This window comes from Symphodus melops (genome assembly GCF_947650265.1).
Source record: "Symphodus melops genome assembly, chromosome: 3".
NCBI classification, from domain to species: domain Eukaryota; kingdom Metazoa; phylum Chordata; class Actinopteri; order Labriformes; family Labridae; genus Symphodus; species Symphodus melops.
This window is the reverse complement of record NC_136693.1, coordinates 22,181,087-22,199,459: the sequence shown is the minus strand read 5'-3', so window position 1 is coordinate 22,199,459 and position 18,373 is coordinate 22,181,087. Positions and strand designations below refer to the sequence as shown.

General features: G+C 42.1%; 1 protein-coding gene across 2 annotated transcripts in view; it reads right to left on the bottom strand.

Annotated features, from left to right (window-relative positions):
* Positions 1-2,680: 2,680 nt before the first annotated feature.
* The window catches only part of LOC306820893 (semaphorin-4B-like), a 52,048-nt gene continuing 36,355 nt past the window's right edge, over positions 2,681-18,373 (bottom strand). For both annotated transcript variants that reach the window (XM_079338957.1, XM_079338956.1), the window contains exons 4-15: positions 18,129-18,191; positions 17,482-17,580; positions 15,500-15,611; positions 14,135-14,251; positions 13,639-13,796; positions 9,274-9,455; positions 8,585-8,735; positions 7,552-7,762; positions 7,229-7,344; positions 6,313-6,470; positions 5,312-5,403; positions 2,681-5,011 (exon numbers count right to left, since the gene is read on the bottom strand). In XM_079338957.1, coding sequence (XP_079195083.1) covers positions 4,239-5,011; positions 5,312-5,403; positions 6,313-6,470; positions 7,229-7,344; positions 7,552-7,762; positions 8,585-8,735; positions 9,274-9,455; positions 13,639-13,796; positions 14,135-14,251; positions 15,500-15,611; positions 17,482-17,580; positions 18,129-18,191 — 2,232 coding nt within the window. In that variant the 3' untranslated portion in view covers positions 2,681-4,238. The remainder of the gene's footprint in view (positions 5,012-5,311; positions 5,404-6,312; positions 6,471-7,228; positions 7,345-7,551; positions 7,763-8,584; positions 8,736-9,273; positions 9,456-13,638; positions 13,797-14,134; positions 14,252-15,499; positions 15,612-17,481; positions 17,581-18,128; positions 18,192-18,373) is intronic.

Genomic DNA, 18,373 nt, shown 5'->3' with positions numbered 1-18,373 from the left:
GTGTCAAAACATGTATTTTATTCATTTTATCTTAAAAAAATTAAAATAAAGTGCTTTTTATGTACATTATAATAAAAACAACAGTCACAATCTCAATGATACAAAAAATACAGTTCACGATGTTATTTGTACACCAAAAAAAAAAAGAAGGAAATCATGCAGGCAAGACCACATTTGTCTAAAAGTTATTCAGTCGTCTAAGTGTATGATGTTCCGTATGCTGAGGCAAAGCTGTTGCCGTGTCTCATGGTTGAGTCGATGTGGACTATTTGGAGCCTCACTGCAGAAGTACATCGTGCAGCACGCAGGATTCTTTCCTTCTATTTTGCGCCATGTCTCTGTAGTGTGACCTGTCAAATGGAAATGTTGGAGCAGTGTTTCACCAACTTAAGCTATTTTAGGAAAATAGACTGCTGTAGATGTTCTACAAAATGTGATATAGTGGCTACATTCATGTCCAGTACAGTATGTTGCATTACTGAGGAGCCACTCAAAATGAAGCATCAATCACTGGCATTACTTTTTCAGAAAAGCACATCATTAATAAATATACACTTATTACAGAGTATCTACCTTTTTTTGGCATCATGAAATATTAATATTACGTTTACGGTAAAAGGGAATCTGATCTTCCACTTTTCTTTCAGAGATTGGTAAGTATTACTCTGAAATCTTGATGTTCAGCTGGATGTTTTCTGATGTGCACAGTTACACTGACACAAGCAAAGGCTGCAGAATGGTACAAGATTTTGAGCAGCTCCCAGTGTTATTGTTTGCATGTAAAGTTTATAGCGACTTGTGAGAGTCTGTAAATCTACTGTTGACCCGTGTTGTGTTGTGGAGTTAAGTGTGCCCATTAAGGAAGGGCTACAATCACGCCATCCATGACTTTTTTTTTTGTTGGCAAGGTCAATGCTGGGTTAGAGTACAATGTGACAAATGGCTGAAGGCAGATCGACTCGACATCTAAAGGCATTTTAAAAAAATGTTGTAAGGTTATCTCAAGCATCTCAAAGCAGGGCAATCAGCCACCCAATGTTTTAGAAGATGTGCCATAGCTTTACAATCTAACACTTTTTCATGTTATTCATCTGATATACTTTGGTTTATTCTGAAAGATTATATTGTAAGTATGCAAAAAAGATTTAAGGAATAGGTAGACCTTTTAGGGAATGTACTTTTGCTGCTTTTCTGCAGAGTTGGAGGAAAAAACAAGTCCCTCGCTCACGTCTGCAAAACATGAAGCTTAGCTCACTGTTGTTTTAGCAGAAAGCCTCCACAGAGGACAAGGCTTGCCTTATTTTAATAAATCTGCCTACATCACCTTTAAATCTCTAATGAAAAGACTTTACGTTGTAGTTTTAACTCCATACACAATAACAATAAAGACGTGGCATCTCACAGTTATAGCGCAGGTCATGTGAAAGCCAGGAGTAGTGACTTGTTGGATACCTTCTGGTTTACTTGCAGCCTTCAAGTGACTGTAAATGAATGTTCAGCTGGATGTTTATGAATTGCCCCCCGAATAAAAGTTTTTTTAAGTGAATTCTAATCCAGGTTGTTGCTGCATGAGTTTTGTTACATTTTGCCATAACCAGGTAAGCTGTTTCAAGTCTTTAAGATAAACTAAGCTAGCTAACCTGTGGCTGGTGACAATTTGATATTTAACTTGTATACTTGAGCGGTATCAATCTTCTCATCCAACTCTCGGAGGTAAAGTCAAGATGTCAGTTTCCTGCAAAACCTTACTAACTGAATTCGGTATAGCAAAACAATAGAGCAGACGGCACTCCTGCTTTGACATGCTTATTAGAAACTAACCGGATAAATGTGCACTCTTCTGTAAAAGAGACGAAATGTTTGCTGAATTAGGCAGTAAAATACTATGAAAAGAAAATATCAGCAGTGTTCACTCTACTTTCAAGACTACCTCTACAACACATCTTGCACAAGGTCCCTTAAAAACACTCAATATTAACCACAGATACTTTATATACACAACAAAAAAATTGAAGAACAACTGAAACACTGACCACTGTTGCGCAGTATGCTGTGCAATAACTTTGTCAACTTGTAGCAGTGACATAGCATGTCATCATCTGCTCAGTGTTTGAAATAGCAACATGTCGATTCTGTTTGATACTGGGATATATTCTTTAGGCTCACTTGATCAACACATTGAGCTGGCGATGTATTCTAAGACATGTGGTGCCATAATGTCCCTATGACCGTGCCAATGGTTCTCATTTAGATTTACACTGTCAGCTTCCTCCATCTTTGGAAAGTTCAGCTCGTTAAGTCTCAAAGTCGAAGCGGTGCGAGAGCAATCGTGTTTGTGACGGCTGCACTGGTCCCTGTGATTACTGATTGCTTCTAAACAGCCACACCTTGTGTCTCTCAGTAGTTGCATTTCTTTGAATTCGCTCCATTTTTTACTGACATGTGCAAACCTGTAAGTATTCAAGACCCTGATTACTTGTGCTTTCACATTAGCGCCATCTTGACATCTGAGTTTAGTGAATGCCGTGAATGTAAGAAATGGAACCTGGTGGGCGTTACACTGAGCCATTAAGCTCTACTCTGTGCAGCTACATCACTACATAGAGCGGCTGCAATCTGGGCAAGAGACTACGAGATATTATCTCCTCAATACAGTAACATTATTAGGTTCATTTTGTGATTTTTTTTACCATTTAATAACCCAAAGTTTTTACTGTAAACACAAAAGCTTTTAAACTACGTGTACCTGTATGCTTAGCGGCAGAGAAATCCTTTAAGGGCAGCAGACAAACAAATTGGGATTTTCTTTTCTCTCTTTTTTTTAACTCTCACAACCACAAGACACGTTTTCATATCAAGTCCTCTTTATGCCACCGCCTTTGGCCCCAGTTCAGATTTGACATAAAAGTCAATTATTTTGCCCGATGCAGTCTTTTAAAAAAAAGTTCATTATGAGATAACAGTCTTAGAGAATCTCCCATCTTTGCACTTCACATTTGTTCATTATTAGTGCCTCTTTACTTTTAGAGAAACCAGACTCTGGTTCCATCACCATGTGCTCTTTATCAGTGATCAATGTAACATGAAAAACGGTGGAGTGGTCATGACAGGATGGCACTATTGCATTTAGGTTAAGACAATCAAGTTATTTTGGATCTTTTGGCACAGTGCACATGATGATTTGGGTGCTGCCCTGAAAGTTGAAGAGGAGTGGACACAGATGAAATGTCACCTCTTTTCCATTCTTCCCATCATATCAAAAAACGGACCATCTGTGCCATTTCAGAGTCCACCACGATACCTGCCGTTCAGTGTTGAAGGGACCTGCTGCTCTCAGGTGAGACGAGAAGGAACGGTCTCACCTAAATCGTCCGTGGGGCGCTCACGTGTGAATGATACAGGCCGTCTTTGAATAATCAACTGTCAGTTTCCAGTTTTCTGGAGCTTTGTTAAAAGATTTATGGACCCCTCTCTTCGCAGGTTGTTTGAATGGTGAAGAGGACCAACGCGTTCCGTTTCTTCTGGTCTGTATCATCTTTTGTATAGTCAGGACACCTTAAAGAACAAACGTGCTTCTGACTTCCTCCCATGATGTGTGGATCGTAATGAATGGTCGGGAATACACTATCCTAAACCTGAACTCTCGGTCGCCATCTCGCTGTAGCTTGGTTATAGTGTGCATAATAACAGAAGTGCAGACTACGAGGAAGAAGCCATCTTCTGCAGAGTTTGTGAGTGTCGCACACACTCGAAAAGGTGCTGGGCTACACGTCAGTACATTTAATATATTGTCCACAGTTTGTTCATATTATGTGATGGAGATGTTGGACCTTGCACACATATAGGATACTTTGATGAATACTGGTTTGATTTACTGTGGTGATTTTCTCCCCTTTCTGCTCAGCTGCACATCTGTGGCCTGTTAGGAGGACTCAAACAAAGGCCAGGTTAGCACTTTTTGTCACCCCAGCTGCCTCGAGTCGAGATCCTGGTTGTTACTGGAGTGTTGTGCTGCATCTTCTTTCTGCCTTTATGCAGCAGACCTGACCGTCCCTCTGGCTCTCGGAGTGGAAAATGGTTAAATGAAATGACCTCCGCACTGATCACAGAACAAAGATGACTAAAATAAAAAGGTGTGCTGTGATGTAGAGGAGTCAGGGTTTTCCTCTCCTTCGCTCTGTGGCCTGTATCCTTCATGGAGACACAGGGTGGCATCTTTTGCAGCGTACGTCGTGCTCTCATACGATAGAGTCTTTGATCTCTGAGCCGAGCCTCACTCTGGGCCGCGGGCACGTTGGCGAGTACTCAACGTGGCTCTCCTTCAGGTTGAGCGGCCGTCTGTCTGAGGCCTCCGAGAAGCTCTTGCTGTTGTCTGGTGAGGACTCGTGGGTGGGCGTGCTGCAGATGTAGTTGTCGTTTAACGTCTGGTAGCCTTTGTGATCAGACGTGGAGACTGGGATAGTGTTTCCATTTAGGGGTAAGCTCTCAGCAGGCTTTCCCACAATCCTCGGCTTCTTCTGCTGCATGTTGGGGCACTCGTTGTGCTTCAGCATGGACTTCATGTGATCTCTGTTCCTGTAGATGACAAACAGGGAGAACACCACGAGGGAGAACGCCAGCAGAGCGCACACCACAATCAGCTCGTTCCAGTACGTCTTCGTGTTCACCTGCTCAGAGCGAGACTCTCCCGGCAGAATGATGCTCTCCTCCTGCTCAATGTGCGGCGTGCGAGAGTGACCAATCATAGTGGTGCTTTCTTGACGTGGCTCCGCCCTCACACAGTAGTTGGCTAACAGCTGACGGAACCCCTCCTCCTCTGACCAGCACTCGTAGGTCTCTATTTTGTCGGCGTGCGCCACCACGACCAGGTTCCCCTCAGGCGTTGCGTAGAGGAACTGGCTGGCGCTGTCGCTGTAATGCCACCTCCTTTGAGCCAGGTTGGAGCGCAGCTTACAGGGCAGCACTCTGAACGTGCTTGCCGGAATTGTGATGAGCTTGCAATGGGAGCCACCTATTAAACAGAAATAACATCATCAAAACAGTTACAGTGAGAAATTTAAAGGGTAGCTTTTGAGGATATTGTTCTTCCAACATTTTGAGAGGATTGTTACAGCTCAAACACATCACTTTAACTTTGAGTGTTGTAAAGCGCTGACTTCCTCCTCGAAGAGCTGCAGGCTTCCGACTAATTAGCACCAACCTGTGAGGCTCCTTCTGTGACTGCTCGATGTGCATGTTGTTGTTTTGGTGAACACAAGTGACTGAAAACACCTTTATCAGAAACAGCTATACAGAGAGACACCCCACTCACCAGGAGCTGTTGGCTTGGCAGTTCTGCTGCTGGGAAACGTCCTGTTACAAATGGCTGATGTATCAGCCTCCTCCACATCCTGCTGCCAGTGACTGAGACAAAACACAACAAAACAACAGGGTGTTGGTCAGTCGCTGTAATGAGAGGCAACTTGAATGGAGGCAACCATTTCTGCTTCCAAGCCTTTCATTTAAAACGAGACGAAAGCTTCATCAGCATGACTAAGAGAACAGCCGTCTTTCAAAAAAACTACCAGTTAGATCACATGGCTATGAGCTTTACTTTATGTTCTGCTTTGGGTACACATTTAAATGTCTAACGCTGCAAAAAAAAAGAAGAAAAAAAAGTCCACAATTGTGACATAATGAGAGGTAACCTGACATCCTTACCTAGCTTATCCTCCTGTTTTTTTGTTTTTTTTTGCGCACACTGGGCCTCTTACAAAAATGTACACAGTTTCATGAATTTTGTGTGATTTGGGATTTTTTCTGAGGCATGAACAAAATTCAAGTCAGTCAATAAACTTCACTCAGGGAAAAAGACTCATTTATTAACTATTAATTATCATAGTTTATTACTGTTACTATAGTCTATCTAATAAAAAAAAAGATCAATCAATAACCTCGGGATCAATAATGTATCTATCTACCTATCTGTCTGTCTGTCTGTCTGTCTATCTATCATGACACAAAGACTTCATGAAAATCAAAATTCTTTCAGCAAATCTCTTGCCGAGTTAAACCTGCTACAAAGCCTCTCTGAAAGAGAAAAGAGGAAGTTAATGATAGTGTTTGTGCCTTTCACTTACAGTGTGGATTATTTATATTCATTAAAGTTATGGACTTCATGTTTGGTTAAAAAAAGAAAATAATTTTGTCTAAGTTATTTCTTAATCAACTGATTACATTACGGCAGCTCCGTGAATTCATTGTTGATCAAATGACTAAAAGTCCATTTTCAGAAATCTTTTTCAACAATTTGTGAAGACATTGATCTCTCACCTGTCGGGTGGAGCCATCCTGACATCCCGACACAGCCGCCCAGTCCAAGCGCAGTAGGGGTCTCTGGACAGCACACACTCTCCACAGCTCAGGTAGTTGGAGCAGTTAGCAACAGGAACCTCGACCAGGCCGGAGTTAGACGACACGAACAACAGACCCTGCAGACGAGGAGAACCGTGTGTGAGTCAGCGTAAGAGGTGAACACATGGCCCAACATAGCTCCGGCTTATTGTGACTCTTTCCTGATGAGTGAAAGGAAGAACATGCTTGTTTGGGATTGAACCTTCACAAACTCTGACCAGCTGTGTTCTTCCATGATGTCAGCTGAGTCTTTTATCTTCAAGACATCTGATCTGTTGTATCGAGGACACTCTTCAGTCATAACATTTTGAAGTCGTACGTTTAGAAGCAGTATGTAGGTTCACCATGATGGCGACATTATTCTGACTTACAGCACATCCCCGTTTTCCCAAAAGTGCAGTCTATATTTAGACCGTCTTCTCCACTGTTTATTGAATAGACATCATGTCTGTCTTAAATATATCCACTTGGAGCACAAAATATACTCACAAATAGTATCCATGACTATATTAGCGTTACATAATCGTAGATAAGATTGCTGTTTAGCTTCCTTTGCCTGGGGAGAGGCCATTATGTAATAAAGAGAGAAAGGTAATGAAGTTTAGCTCTGGGTAAAATGCCAGAGAGGATAATAAAATCACTTCCAGACGGAGCTATAAGTTACTGGAAAAACTCCATGGAAAGGCCAGAGCTGAAAGAAAATGTCTGACCCAGTGTGTGAGCTCTGGTACATTTGTCTAACTTGAAACTGATCTTAATAGTGAAGTGACATATGAAGTAGAAACAGACAAAAAAAACAAACAAACTGGGAAACAATCATTCTAGTGCTATTTACCCTCTGAGGATCCAGTTCAATGTGCTGCACAGGCTGAGGCTCAGGAAACAGAACCATCTCCTCTATGATGTGCATCTTGTCGTTGGCATTGATGGCTTTATGGAGTTTTCCGTCATCTTTAAGAAAAGGGGGAGAGAGAAAGAGATTAAAACTTATGGCAATGAGAAGTTTGTGATGCGTTTAAAAAGTCCATACACACACAGATCTACTCGCTTTGGGCTCTTTTAAATGAGCTTTATAAATACACTTGCCTTGACTACTTTTATTTCTATCCTAAAAATTGTGGAAATACTTGCAAACTTCACTTTACTGAATGGTTGTACCTGTTCCAATGAAGAGCACATCATAGGCCCTCTCCATGCCTTCGATCTTGTGCACAGCGATCTGTGTGTAGCGCACGCTGCGCTTCAGTAACAAGGGGGAGCTGCGGATCACACTGTCCATCAGGAAATGGTCCTTGACAAAGTTGAGCACTTTATCAGGCATGTGCAGGGACGACTGGATCCCCATTTGCCTGGCGTGGTTGGTCACACACTGTGAGGGAGTCATTGAGAGATGAAAAATTTAACTGTTGCTTATGGAAGCAGTCCTGGAAATGCAAACATACATTGAGAATGTGTGAAGGACTCTGAGCCTGGCTCATGCATGAAAACATACAGTTTGATTAATTAGAAACAAAGACCGACTATAAAGGCTGTATACAGTTTGTTTGTAAAATTGTCTGTGAGTTCTTTATGCATGTTGTTCTGTTCAAACTGTCCTGTAAATACACGTTTGTTTTATGGTTTTGTCATTAGGATCTGCCTTAGGATCACATTAAGCTTTTGTGCTAATCCCAGCATATTGAGATGGATACTATTTGTTGATTAATGTGCACTTTTCGAATTAAAAAAATAAATTGTTGATGATGAAGAAAAGGTTGATGAAGTTTTACCAATAATAATAACTTTATTGATATAGCACCTTTAAAAACAACTGTTTACAAAGTGCTTCGCAGTCACATCAACATTCAAGGGGATCAACTAAAATTAAGAGTTCTGCAAAATGTCAACAGGACAGTGCTTTAGTAATCCGTCATAAACCAGGAAGAAAACCAGATTCATGACGGAGGAAAGGACCAGGTAAATGAAACATAAACATCTCTACTTCATTAAGCTGACTCTACAGGAACTACAGGATATACCTGGTTGTACTCTGCAGCACAGATTGCTCGTGTGTGAGAACTACCGTAAATGGTAATGCTTATCTTTTTGAATGAACAGACTCTGATGTCGACTGTAAGATGAGACGCACAACTTAAACCCCAAAACATGTCCACTTGTTTTGTTTATCACAGGATCTTTGTGATTCACTCACCGCTCCGGGCCGAGGTTCCGGCACTGGGTGGTTGTAGGTGTACCACTGCTGAGTCTCTCTGTTGACCTCTCTGTAGCGCCCGCTGAAGGCTCGTTCCACCTGTGCCATGCTGAACGCACACACCGCTGAGCTGCCTGATGCTCCTTTATACCTGAGGAAAACATAAACACTTTTCATCTTTTCTATATTTGAATTTTGGATTTAAAAATTAAATTTAAAGATTCTGTCTCACATTTTTTCCTGTATTTTTACAATATGCAACTTTTTTTTTTTTTACTTGTTCTGGCTTGTGTGCAGTTCACCTGATCTGTGCATGAAACTGGAGCAGCAGCTTCTCACTGAAGGACAGACAGACTGGAGTAGCTGATGGAATCATTTCCATATTGAATCCTTTATTTTGTTGATATAATAATTAGCCATTGGGGTTGCTGGAGCTTGTGTTCGTGTTTAAGCTCATTACAGCTGTTCTAAATTCAGAGCAGCCAACTAACAAAACGTCTCTTGCCAAGTTGGAGTGCAGATATCAAATCAACACTGGCACAAGATGGTGTGTGAGAGCTTTGTAGATTCAAGTGTCTGCGTGTTTGTGCAGAAACATAAACTGTAACCGTGTCAGGGACTAGAATGAGTTTAAGTGGCGGTGTGTTTTGGAAACGTGATCAGGACAAACGCCTTTGTCCGTCTCTTACCACTGCGAGGTGAAGACACCATAGAAGACAGTGCTCTCCCAGCTGTCTCCCATGGGCTTCAAGACAAACATGTCCTGGATGATATTAAAAGGGAAGCCATCATCGGGGAGGGAACACAGCAGCTGGGCCTTGAGGAAGGTGGTCCATTTCTTCTGCAGCACCCGCTCGCCACCTTTATCCCCCTGTGAACAGTCAAAGCATGTTCCAGTTTGTTCCAAAAGAAGAGCTCATGTCCTATTTAACCCTGATTTAAAACAAGCCTGGCCGTCGCAGCGTACACACAGCCTAGGAATTAAAAAAAAGAAAAGAAAAAAAAGAAAAAGAACAGAACGTTTGTAAGGACAAAGAGGAGGGTGAAGGGTGAGGAGCAGATGTAACAAACATCTGATGAAGATTAAAATGTTTGTCACTTGTGTTACCGAGTCTCAAAGAGAAGAGAGTGACTCAGAAGAGCACGCATAGCTCTCCTTTTGAAGCGCACGTTTCTGGTGAAGGCTGTGGCTCATGACTATTGATTATTCAGCGATGACTGAAAATGTGTCAATGTGAACTCTGAACACGAGACCAAGAGCGGAGAAGATAAACTTTCAGAACAGTGTTCAAGTGTCAGATTCTGTAAAAAACCCTTTTTGTGTACAGAGAAGCTCAAACATATGAGCATAGTTACAGACGTGTGTGTGTGTGTGTGTGTGTGTGTGTGTGTGTGTGTGGACTTGTTTTGTGCTGCTCTTGACCAGCTGTGCACGTGGAGTCCCCTTGTGTTGTGTCAAACCTGCATTTCTCGTGCTATAAAAGGCGCTGTTGAGTCCAGGAAACCTGGAAGTGATTATCACCTGTCATGTTCGGATATAAAAAGAGGACAAATAATCACAACCAACCCTGATTGTAATGTTCTGATTAATTCCAAGTGTGAAAGTCCTTTCTTGTGGTGCATTTAAACTGAACTCCAAAGGATGTTTTGACGATAAAACTCGGAGGATTAAAAAAAAAAAGTCACATAAAAGAAGACTTGGCAAGAACATATCAGCTGCTCTTTGAAGGAGAAGAGACGGTGGAAATGAAAAAACAAACAATGGTTAGTTATTAATTACATCTTTGAAGTCCACATCAGCAGTTCAGTCGCTCCTCCATAAGATAGAGAAGAGGCGTACGCTCATTTTCAGCTTTCTGGAAATACGCATATAAACAGTTATCAGACGACTTTGCAATGACTGGCAATTATCAAAGGGTTCGAAAAGACGCACCAAAAGACACTCCTAAAAAAAAAAAAAAAAAAAGCTAGCAAGCTGAAAAACACAGGGGAGCAAGGAGGGGGAAGAGGAGGAGGACGAAGAAAACGACAAAAACAAGTGGTCTCGCCCAATCTCAAGACAGCTCTCCTGTCCCGCGTCCAAACGATCCTATCGACAACACGGCCCCCGAAAATCCTCAACAACTCCAACGCAACAGCACCAGGAGAGACAATAAAATGCACGACTATCTGTTTCCTCCTCTGTGTGTGTGCGTAGACAAAAACAATCATGTAGCTCAGTGGAGGGTTGAAGCCTCGTGGGACTGATGCCCGGCCTGGGAGCCAATTACTAGGCTGTGGTGGTAGCCTGTCCACATAATGAGAAGCCCACATTCCTGCTCTCTCAGCTGTCCACGCTGTTGTTACTGTGCTCCGCTGTGTTTGTATTTTCAATGGTATCGACCACTCCTCCCAATAACTGTTCTCCAGAAATATATTCCCCCTCTTTGTGCCATGTTACACTGCTCGTGGGTTTTTATCTTGACCTGCTATTTTTTTGATTCCTTACGTAGACGAAGAGGTGAAAAAGAAATGGGTGCCACACAATGTTTATAATGGGCCTGCTTCCCTCAGTGTGCACACCTGAATAAACAAAAGAAAAAAAGGAGTGGAAGGAGGGAGGGGCGGTTGGGAAAAAAAGCGGGGGGACAAAAAACAACTTGGAAGCAGATCTGCTTGGCAAACGTCAGTAAAACAGTAGTTAGGAGAGCATTATAGTGCTGAGGAGACTTTGATTTATCTTATCAAACATTGAACATGTTATCTTTATAAGGTAGCAACATGTCTGCCAAGATCAGCATCTAAAATATGTCAGATATTGATGTAAACCACATTCACACATATCTGGCCTTGGTCTGTTCCATAGAGAAAAAAGGGAGTGCATGCTCTCTGTCAGTGAGTTAGAGATACTGAGGCGGCTAACAGGGAGGAGTCTTCATACCTCAATGTTACCCAACTCGGATCTGAGTTCAGCACTTTCTGCTAAACTAGGGAGTGAACGGGGAGTGTGCTCAAGTTTAAACTCTATTCCCAGAAATTGGGGAAAATGTTCATGACTTAGGATGTCCAGCTGCAGAGATTCAGGACTCGACTTCTCCAAGAACGTTTAAGGCTAATCTGTTCCGAGGGCTTTTGGATGGATTTTGTTCTCAGAATTGTTGAGTGCAGAGCTCTAGCTGCTTAGGGGGAAAAAAAAGTTCAAATTAATTAAAGCCCCCGATGGTTGGACAGGTGTTTTGCTGTACAACAGTACACACAGCACAATGCTGACTGTCACAATGAAGAGAATTCAAACTAGAACTGATTGCTGCAACCTGCATCAAATCCACACGGACATCAATCACATATTGTAGAGTCAGGATGACTTTGCATTATATCTTAGTTTCTAATGTACAGCCTCCATATATTCACATTAATACACTTCTTCTTACTCAGTCCATTTTTTGGTTCTTTGGCATTGAGGTAATTCAAAGAAAGTAAACAAATACAGGCTGGCTTGAGTTGCAGGCCTGCCTGTATCCTACTGAATGCATGACCGCTGAATCCAACCTGACAAGAAGCATCAGAGCTGTATGAGGAGCTTGTTGTTGAGTCCATGGTACAGTTCCAAGCCCAGTTTTTATTTGCAGGATGGATCACTGTCAGGCTTTGAAAACCTCCAACCGAAGAGTGATAGAACATTAATTAACCTCCCTAACCCGGGACGAGTCGAAACAAAGAGCCAGGTTGCTATGGGAACAATCGCTAGCACAAGCTTATTTTTAGGTCACAATCATTTTACTATCGTAATACGCATCATAAGACTAAGTTTTGCAGATATTCAACATTTTCTGAAGGCAGCAGCTGACATGATTCAATCAGATAACTAGGGGAACACTTCTGCTGAGGATAGTCAATAACTAGAAAGGCTTTGCTGAAATTTGACATCCATTTGACAAAGTTTGTTCACAGCTTTACTTTTAGAAACTGGATGGAAGGACACATTTCTTATGTGTCATCTGGATACACTTTGTTTGTAAATGCTCTCAGCGTTTGACCCGGCACACTGGAGAAGAAGCCACCTGCATCGCTGCTGCACAGAGCAGAGTGAAAAGAAAAAGAGGGCTGCTACATTCCTCTGAAATAAAAGCCCTTTATCGAGCAGAGAAAGCCATTCTTCTGTCTCCACTGCACAGTGCATCTGCAGCAAGTTACAACAGTCTGGGAGGGGGGGGGGCTCTTGCTGTCAATGATTTCCATATATAGAACCCGGGAGGTGCTCTGCTGGCTTCCAGAGGTGTCGCAGCACCGAGTGGCAGAGCCAAGCAGGACGAAGTCATTACGCTGTCACTTAAGATTACATGCTGTCCCCACGATTACGCACATTAATGCCTCCATGAACAAGAGCACCAGACAGGGAGGATGCTGAGTGTGTTTATATCTGGCAGCTTCGTTGCTCTTTAATTGATCTGATGACAGGTGAAAAGGGATAAAAGTCTGCTGTTGATTCTTCAGGGGTGATCGAACAAACTCAACTCTGTGAGAGGGAGGAGGGGAATGACGTCAGCAGTTTAAATGACGCCAGTACATTCTGCAGTTGCTACAGTATGCCTGCAACAAAAACAGGCCATAGTGTAGAGTGGGAAAAAAAAGCATTTCATATCGCTGCGAAGTCCCTTGAATACTAATAATGCCTGCAAAGCTCAAAGCACTGGTGGAGAAAGGCAAAGAGCGAGAGGAACGGACGAGTGCAGCTGACATTGTGAGGGAGATGGAAGGAGAGAGGGAGATGACATTGCAGGGGAAAAAGAGAGGGAGGGCGGTATGGTGAAGTAGGAGAGGATGATTCAGGCAGGGGGAAACCATGTAACCGTTGAAAACATGGTCAAACACAGAAACCTGAAATGCAACAGTGACATGTTTCTATTGCATGTTCGGGTTAATGCTACTAAACATGCTTTGACGTGGGAGCGTCCCGCCTTGTTTTGAGGTAATTGTAACAGGATTAAAGCGAGAAAGCTTAAACCCTGCTGTGCCTCGTACTTTGTGCGTGAATATCTGGTGTGGAGGCCTCAGCCTAACCCCAGGTGTCCTACCTTACACACGCGAGCGATCCTCGACACAATGGTGTTGTCAAAGAAGTCAAATTCTTTTCCCGCCTCGCTAAAGAAGAAGTAAATCTTGTCGTCGTCTCCCACGGGGTTTCCTAATGGTTGACTCTCCTCGATGTAAGCCGAGCCGACAAAGACAGGATCTGTTAAAAATAGAAGAAAGAAAAAAAACCCAAAGGAAGAATGTGTTTAGAAGATGTTATACCTTTATCATAAACACAAGGGAGATTTTGTTCAGTCTTTGGTGCCATCGTACATTTGGAGAGAGTTTACACAGGATTGTTCCTGTGTGTATGTGCGTGTGTGTGGTGGTTTTGAAGTGCATGTGCCATGACTGATACGGCTTGTCTTTGCTTTCAGTCTACATGCATTAGCGACTAATGGTGGTTACATGTCTGAGCTTATCTACTCTGTTGAGAACATAATGGAAGATTTGTGGAGAAAAAGCAGTTTTATCACCCGACTTTAAATGAAGGTTTACCTTGCAGCCACTTCAAAGAGTTTTCCGTCTTCAGAGCAGTCCCCTGACCCAAACTCTTGTAGATGACGGGTTCGTTCCCTTGGAAGTTGCTGACAGTACCCGTGTACAATTCACCATCTGAAAGAGCAAGAGAAAAAAAGAAAGAGAGTTTTAATGCTTGAAAAGAGGAGCCTGATTGGACATTAACTTAAACATGATAAGATAGAGAGATGATGTGGTTTGGGGCTTTCTTGACAGCAGTGGATAAAGTCTGAAGTAGCTTGGAGTCAACTGAGAGCAGTCTGAGAAAGGGCCTTGACCAGGGGTCCTCAATTGGCGGACTCCGATCCAGATCCGGACCCAAACGTAATGAAATACGGACTGAGACAAATATCAATATTCCAAATCTATGTCCAATCACGTATCTATCACATGCCCAATTCAAATGTCCTATCAGCTGTTGTTTAACGTCACTATGGCAACTCATTGTGGCCGTGAGTGCTTTTTATTTTTTCTTCCGCGAGTGCTTTTTTCCCTCTGCACGAAGTTAGTTCTAGGTTGGATATCTGATAGATGTTTGCTCTGCTTCGCTCCGGCTAAAGCCCACATCTCCAACATAAAACTGACTTCACCGTGGTCACACAGGTCATCGTTAGCTACAACAACGCAGTCAGATTTGCAAACAGTACCTGTTCTTTAGTAAAGCAAAAATCATGGCACACTCCTAACTTGACAAAAAGCGAGAGGTGGAATCTGAAAAAGGTGAATGAAAAACTAACACCAAAACAAAACTTGCACCAGTGTCTATGCCTGGGCCTCACACCTTGAGTGGCCACGTTTAAAGAACTAGTGGCACAAAAAAAGTGTCATGTTTCACACTGATGTGGACAGAACACATCATGCTTTGTGCATAGTTCAAATGTTTTGTGGATTTAATGCCCTAATGCTAATTTTGGAATTACATGTCACTGTTCCGGACCCTGGACAGATGGGAAATTTGGTGAGTGGACCTTTTGAGTTTCTAATTGAGTACCACTGGCTTAGACAAATCATTTCTTCCACTTAAATCCAGCTCAATTATTCACTAATTGCTTGTTACAGAAGTTGAACACAAACAGAGTCTGCTGGTGTCTGGCTATTTATCAGACAGACTGACACAGGCAGAAGACATTAGATGGCGGATCATGACTTAATACTAAATCAAAGTGGTAGTTGACATCAGAACTATTCCAGAAACAGCTGAGGGCGTTTTCAAGCAGAAGCCACTCATAATGATACCATTTATTTCTCATGACAAATGTTTATATTAACATAAAGAGAGAGACAGAGAGACAGAGAGAGAGAGAGAGAGAAAGAGAGAGAGAAAAACACCCTGTTATGACTTACCAACGATGATGGCAGTGGATTTATACTCTGGATTAAAGGGGCAGCGGCTGCGCCCGTCCTCCATCACGACCTCGCCCACTTCATCTTTCTCCAGTGTGAACGTTGATGTGTTCTAGAGACAAGACACACACACACACGTCCCTCAGGCACAGTCCAATTAAAGTCTAGTTACAGTGAAGGCTGAGCGAAAATGAGCTCACAACTTACAGCTCATTCTCTGTATGTATTCTATGTCATGTGACTTTGGTCACTTAGACATGTAAAGAACTCGTAAATCTCTAGTAAATAATCCAAATATGATGGGCACAGTTTAACAGCATAAAGACTAAGTTTTTAAAATGATACCTTAAAATCCCTACACTTCATGATGCCTGCTGAGGTGTAATACATTTTAAATGGCAAAATATGTTAAAAAGGCTCAAATCTGAGAAACCGATAAGCACTACAAAACCTCACACACCCACCTTGACTGTCGTACTGTCCGTCAAAGTGCACCAATCCCCTGGACTAAATAGTCCTTCAAATGTAGTCTTTTCTTCAACTAAAGTAAGTAAGAGTCTGACTGATACAGAAAGATTCTGAGCCCCTGAAGAAAACATTTTTGGCCCATTTTTTGCAGATTTATGTCACAAATAGACTGAGAGAGACGACAGAAGTATCAGGGGAGGGAATCTAGCACTCACAGTTCATTTCCTTTTGACTGTGTATTTTTAAAAAAGAAAATAAAAAGTGGCACAACTGTTCAACTGTTATCCTGTGTGTGTACACATACACACACACACACACACACACACACACACACACACACACACAAGGAAGTGTGGACAACATCTCTTACTAATGAAATTGTTTTGTGTGCATTTTGTAAGCAAGACAGCAGAAAGATCAAAGAGATTGGATTTTCAGTTATATCAAATAGAGAAGCAGCATTTTTTTTATATTCTGTGAAACTGAAATCAGCAAATATGAAGCGCTTTGAAAAAAAAATCTGCATTAGCATTGGTTTTGTAAATTGTCTGACTAAATATTTTTATTCTTAGCCAACCATATTTTGTAACTCCTGTGATTTGTGTGACTCGTCAGCTTGAGCTAAGATAAAAGCATTGAGACGGTAGTTTTTGCCTCCCTCACTTGTTAAACACATTCGAAACAACTTGTTCCGTTTACTTGACACCAATCAAACAGTATTAATGACTCTGCTGCTTGGACAATCTTCCCATGCTCTGTCATGACGAGTTATTGTTGCACTTTTGTTTTAATTCATGTCTGTCACTGAAGTGTTTACTGGATCTCCTTGGACTCACTGCCAGTAAAAGAAACCCCGAGACCGTTTAGAGAACAGCTGTGAAAATAAAACGTTTATTAATATTTTGTGCATTAATAAAAGTGTGTTGCCAGTAGGAATTTCCTGTGTGACACACAAACACACACAGTTCTGGATTCTGTCAACATGACAAGTGTTCATCCTGACCATCCAGGCGCAGAGATGCCTGGAAGCTCAGGGCCGAAAGTCCTGCAAGGTCATCATGGGTCTGAGATTTCACGTTATTTTCTGTGTCTGACGTCAAATGGGCCAAGTTTAATACCCGGCTTTAAGAGCAAAGCTGTCGCCAAGCTCGACTGCCCCCCCATCACTGAAATCAATGTCATTCTGCTGTCGGTTACCATCTTTACAGATTTACTCCTCTGCAACACAAACAGATCTTGTGCTTCCCTCTTGCTGGAAACCACACAGCTCCTGAACCCCCTGTTGACTTGTCTGGCTAGAGTGGCTCAGCAGCATGTGGTTATGCCTGTATAACTGCAGATCAAATGCTGACATGGTAGATAAAAGAGCCCAGTTCCCGAAGAGCGCCAGACAAAAAAAAAAAAAGTGGAAAAATTTAAAGCTTTGCTAGTGAAAGGAAATAAAAAACGAGACCACTTTTGATAAAAAGAGAAAGATCCACTCCTGAAGGTCTGGATGAGAGGTTCATACTTACTATGTAGGCACAAATAGGACTGAAGGCATAGGTCCCACACACGTACAGATGAGTGCTGTTCAGCCGCAGGAGAATTTTGATGTAATTGAAGCAATCAGTCTGAATGGGGAAGAAATAGAGAGACACATTCACAAAACATCTCTCACAACTGCGAGTGCTTTTCTTGAGAAATCCTTAAAACTCTGTGCCTGACAAATACTTCAGAAAGTTTTGGATAGAAATTGTTCGAAGCATTAAAACGCTGTGAGGAAAACCTCCCAGCATCTCCCCGCGTCTCAGTAAAACACAGACATAGCTGTACACTGCAGAACAAAGGAGTACCAAGGTTTGTCGCCTTGGGATACAACAGCTGGCATGACAACACAGTAATAGACAGACAAAGTAGAAGAAGCACCGCACACTATCTCAAAAAGAAGTAATTCCCTGTCGAGCCTGCACACTTGATGAATCTGTTTGTGAGCGATGGAAAGGTTTGTCAACACAGAACTCAGTTTATCTTCACAAAACACCAGTGAAACGATTCAGAGCAGGAAGGGACGTGGAGGAAAAACACACAAACACTGCTTACAAGTAATACCCATCCTTTCCACTCTGTCTTGATAGAACTATTTTCCTGAGGTGTTTTTCATTATTTTGCTGCCTCTCACCTCCAGGTTCTTCCCTTTGAAGCTGCATTCTTCTCTTTTTCCTGCAGGAGTGCCCCACGTCAGCTGAAGAAGAAAAAAAGGAAAACCCTGAATAAGTGATGTTGAATACAGGAAAGCATGCTGATTTGGCTAAGGACTGTTTCTTTAATATCAGAATGCACAAAGAAGAACTGGTGAGTAGTATTGAAATAAAGAGAAAACACTTCATATACCACATGGAGTACATGATGCTGCTTGATTTAAGG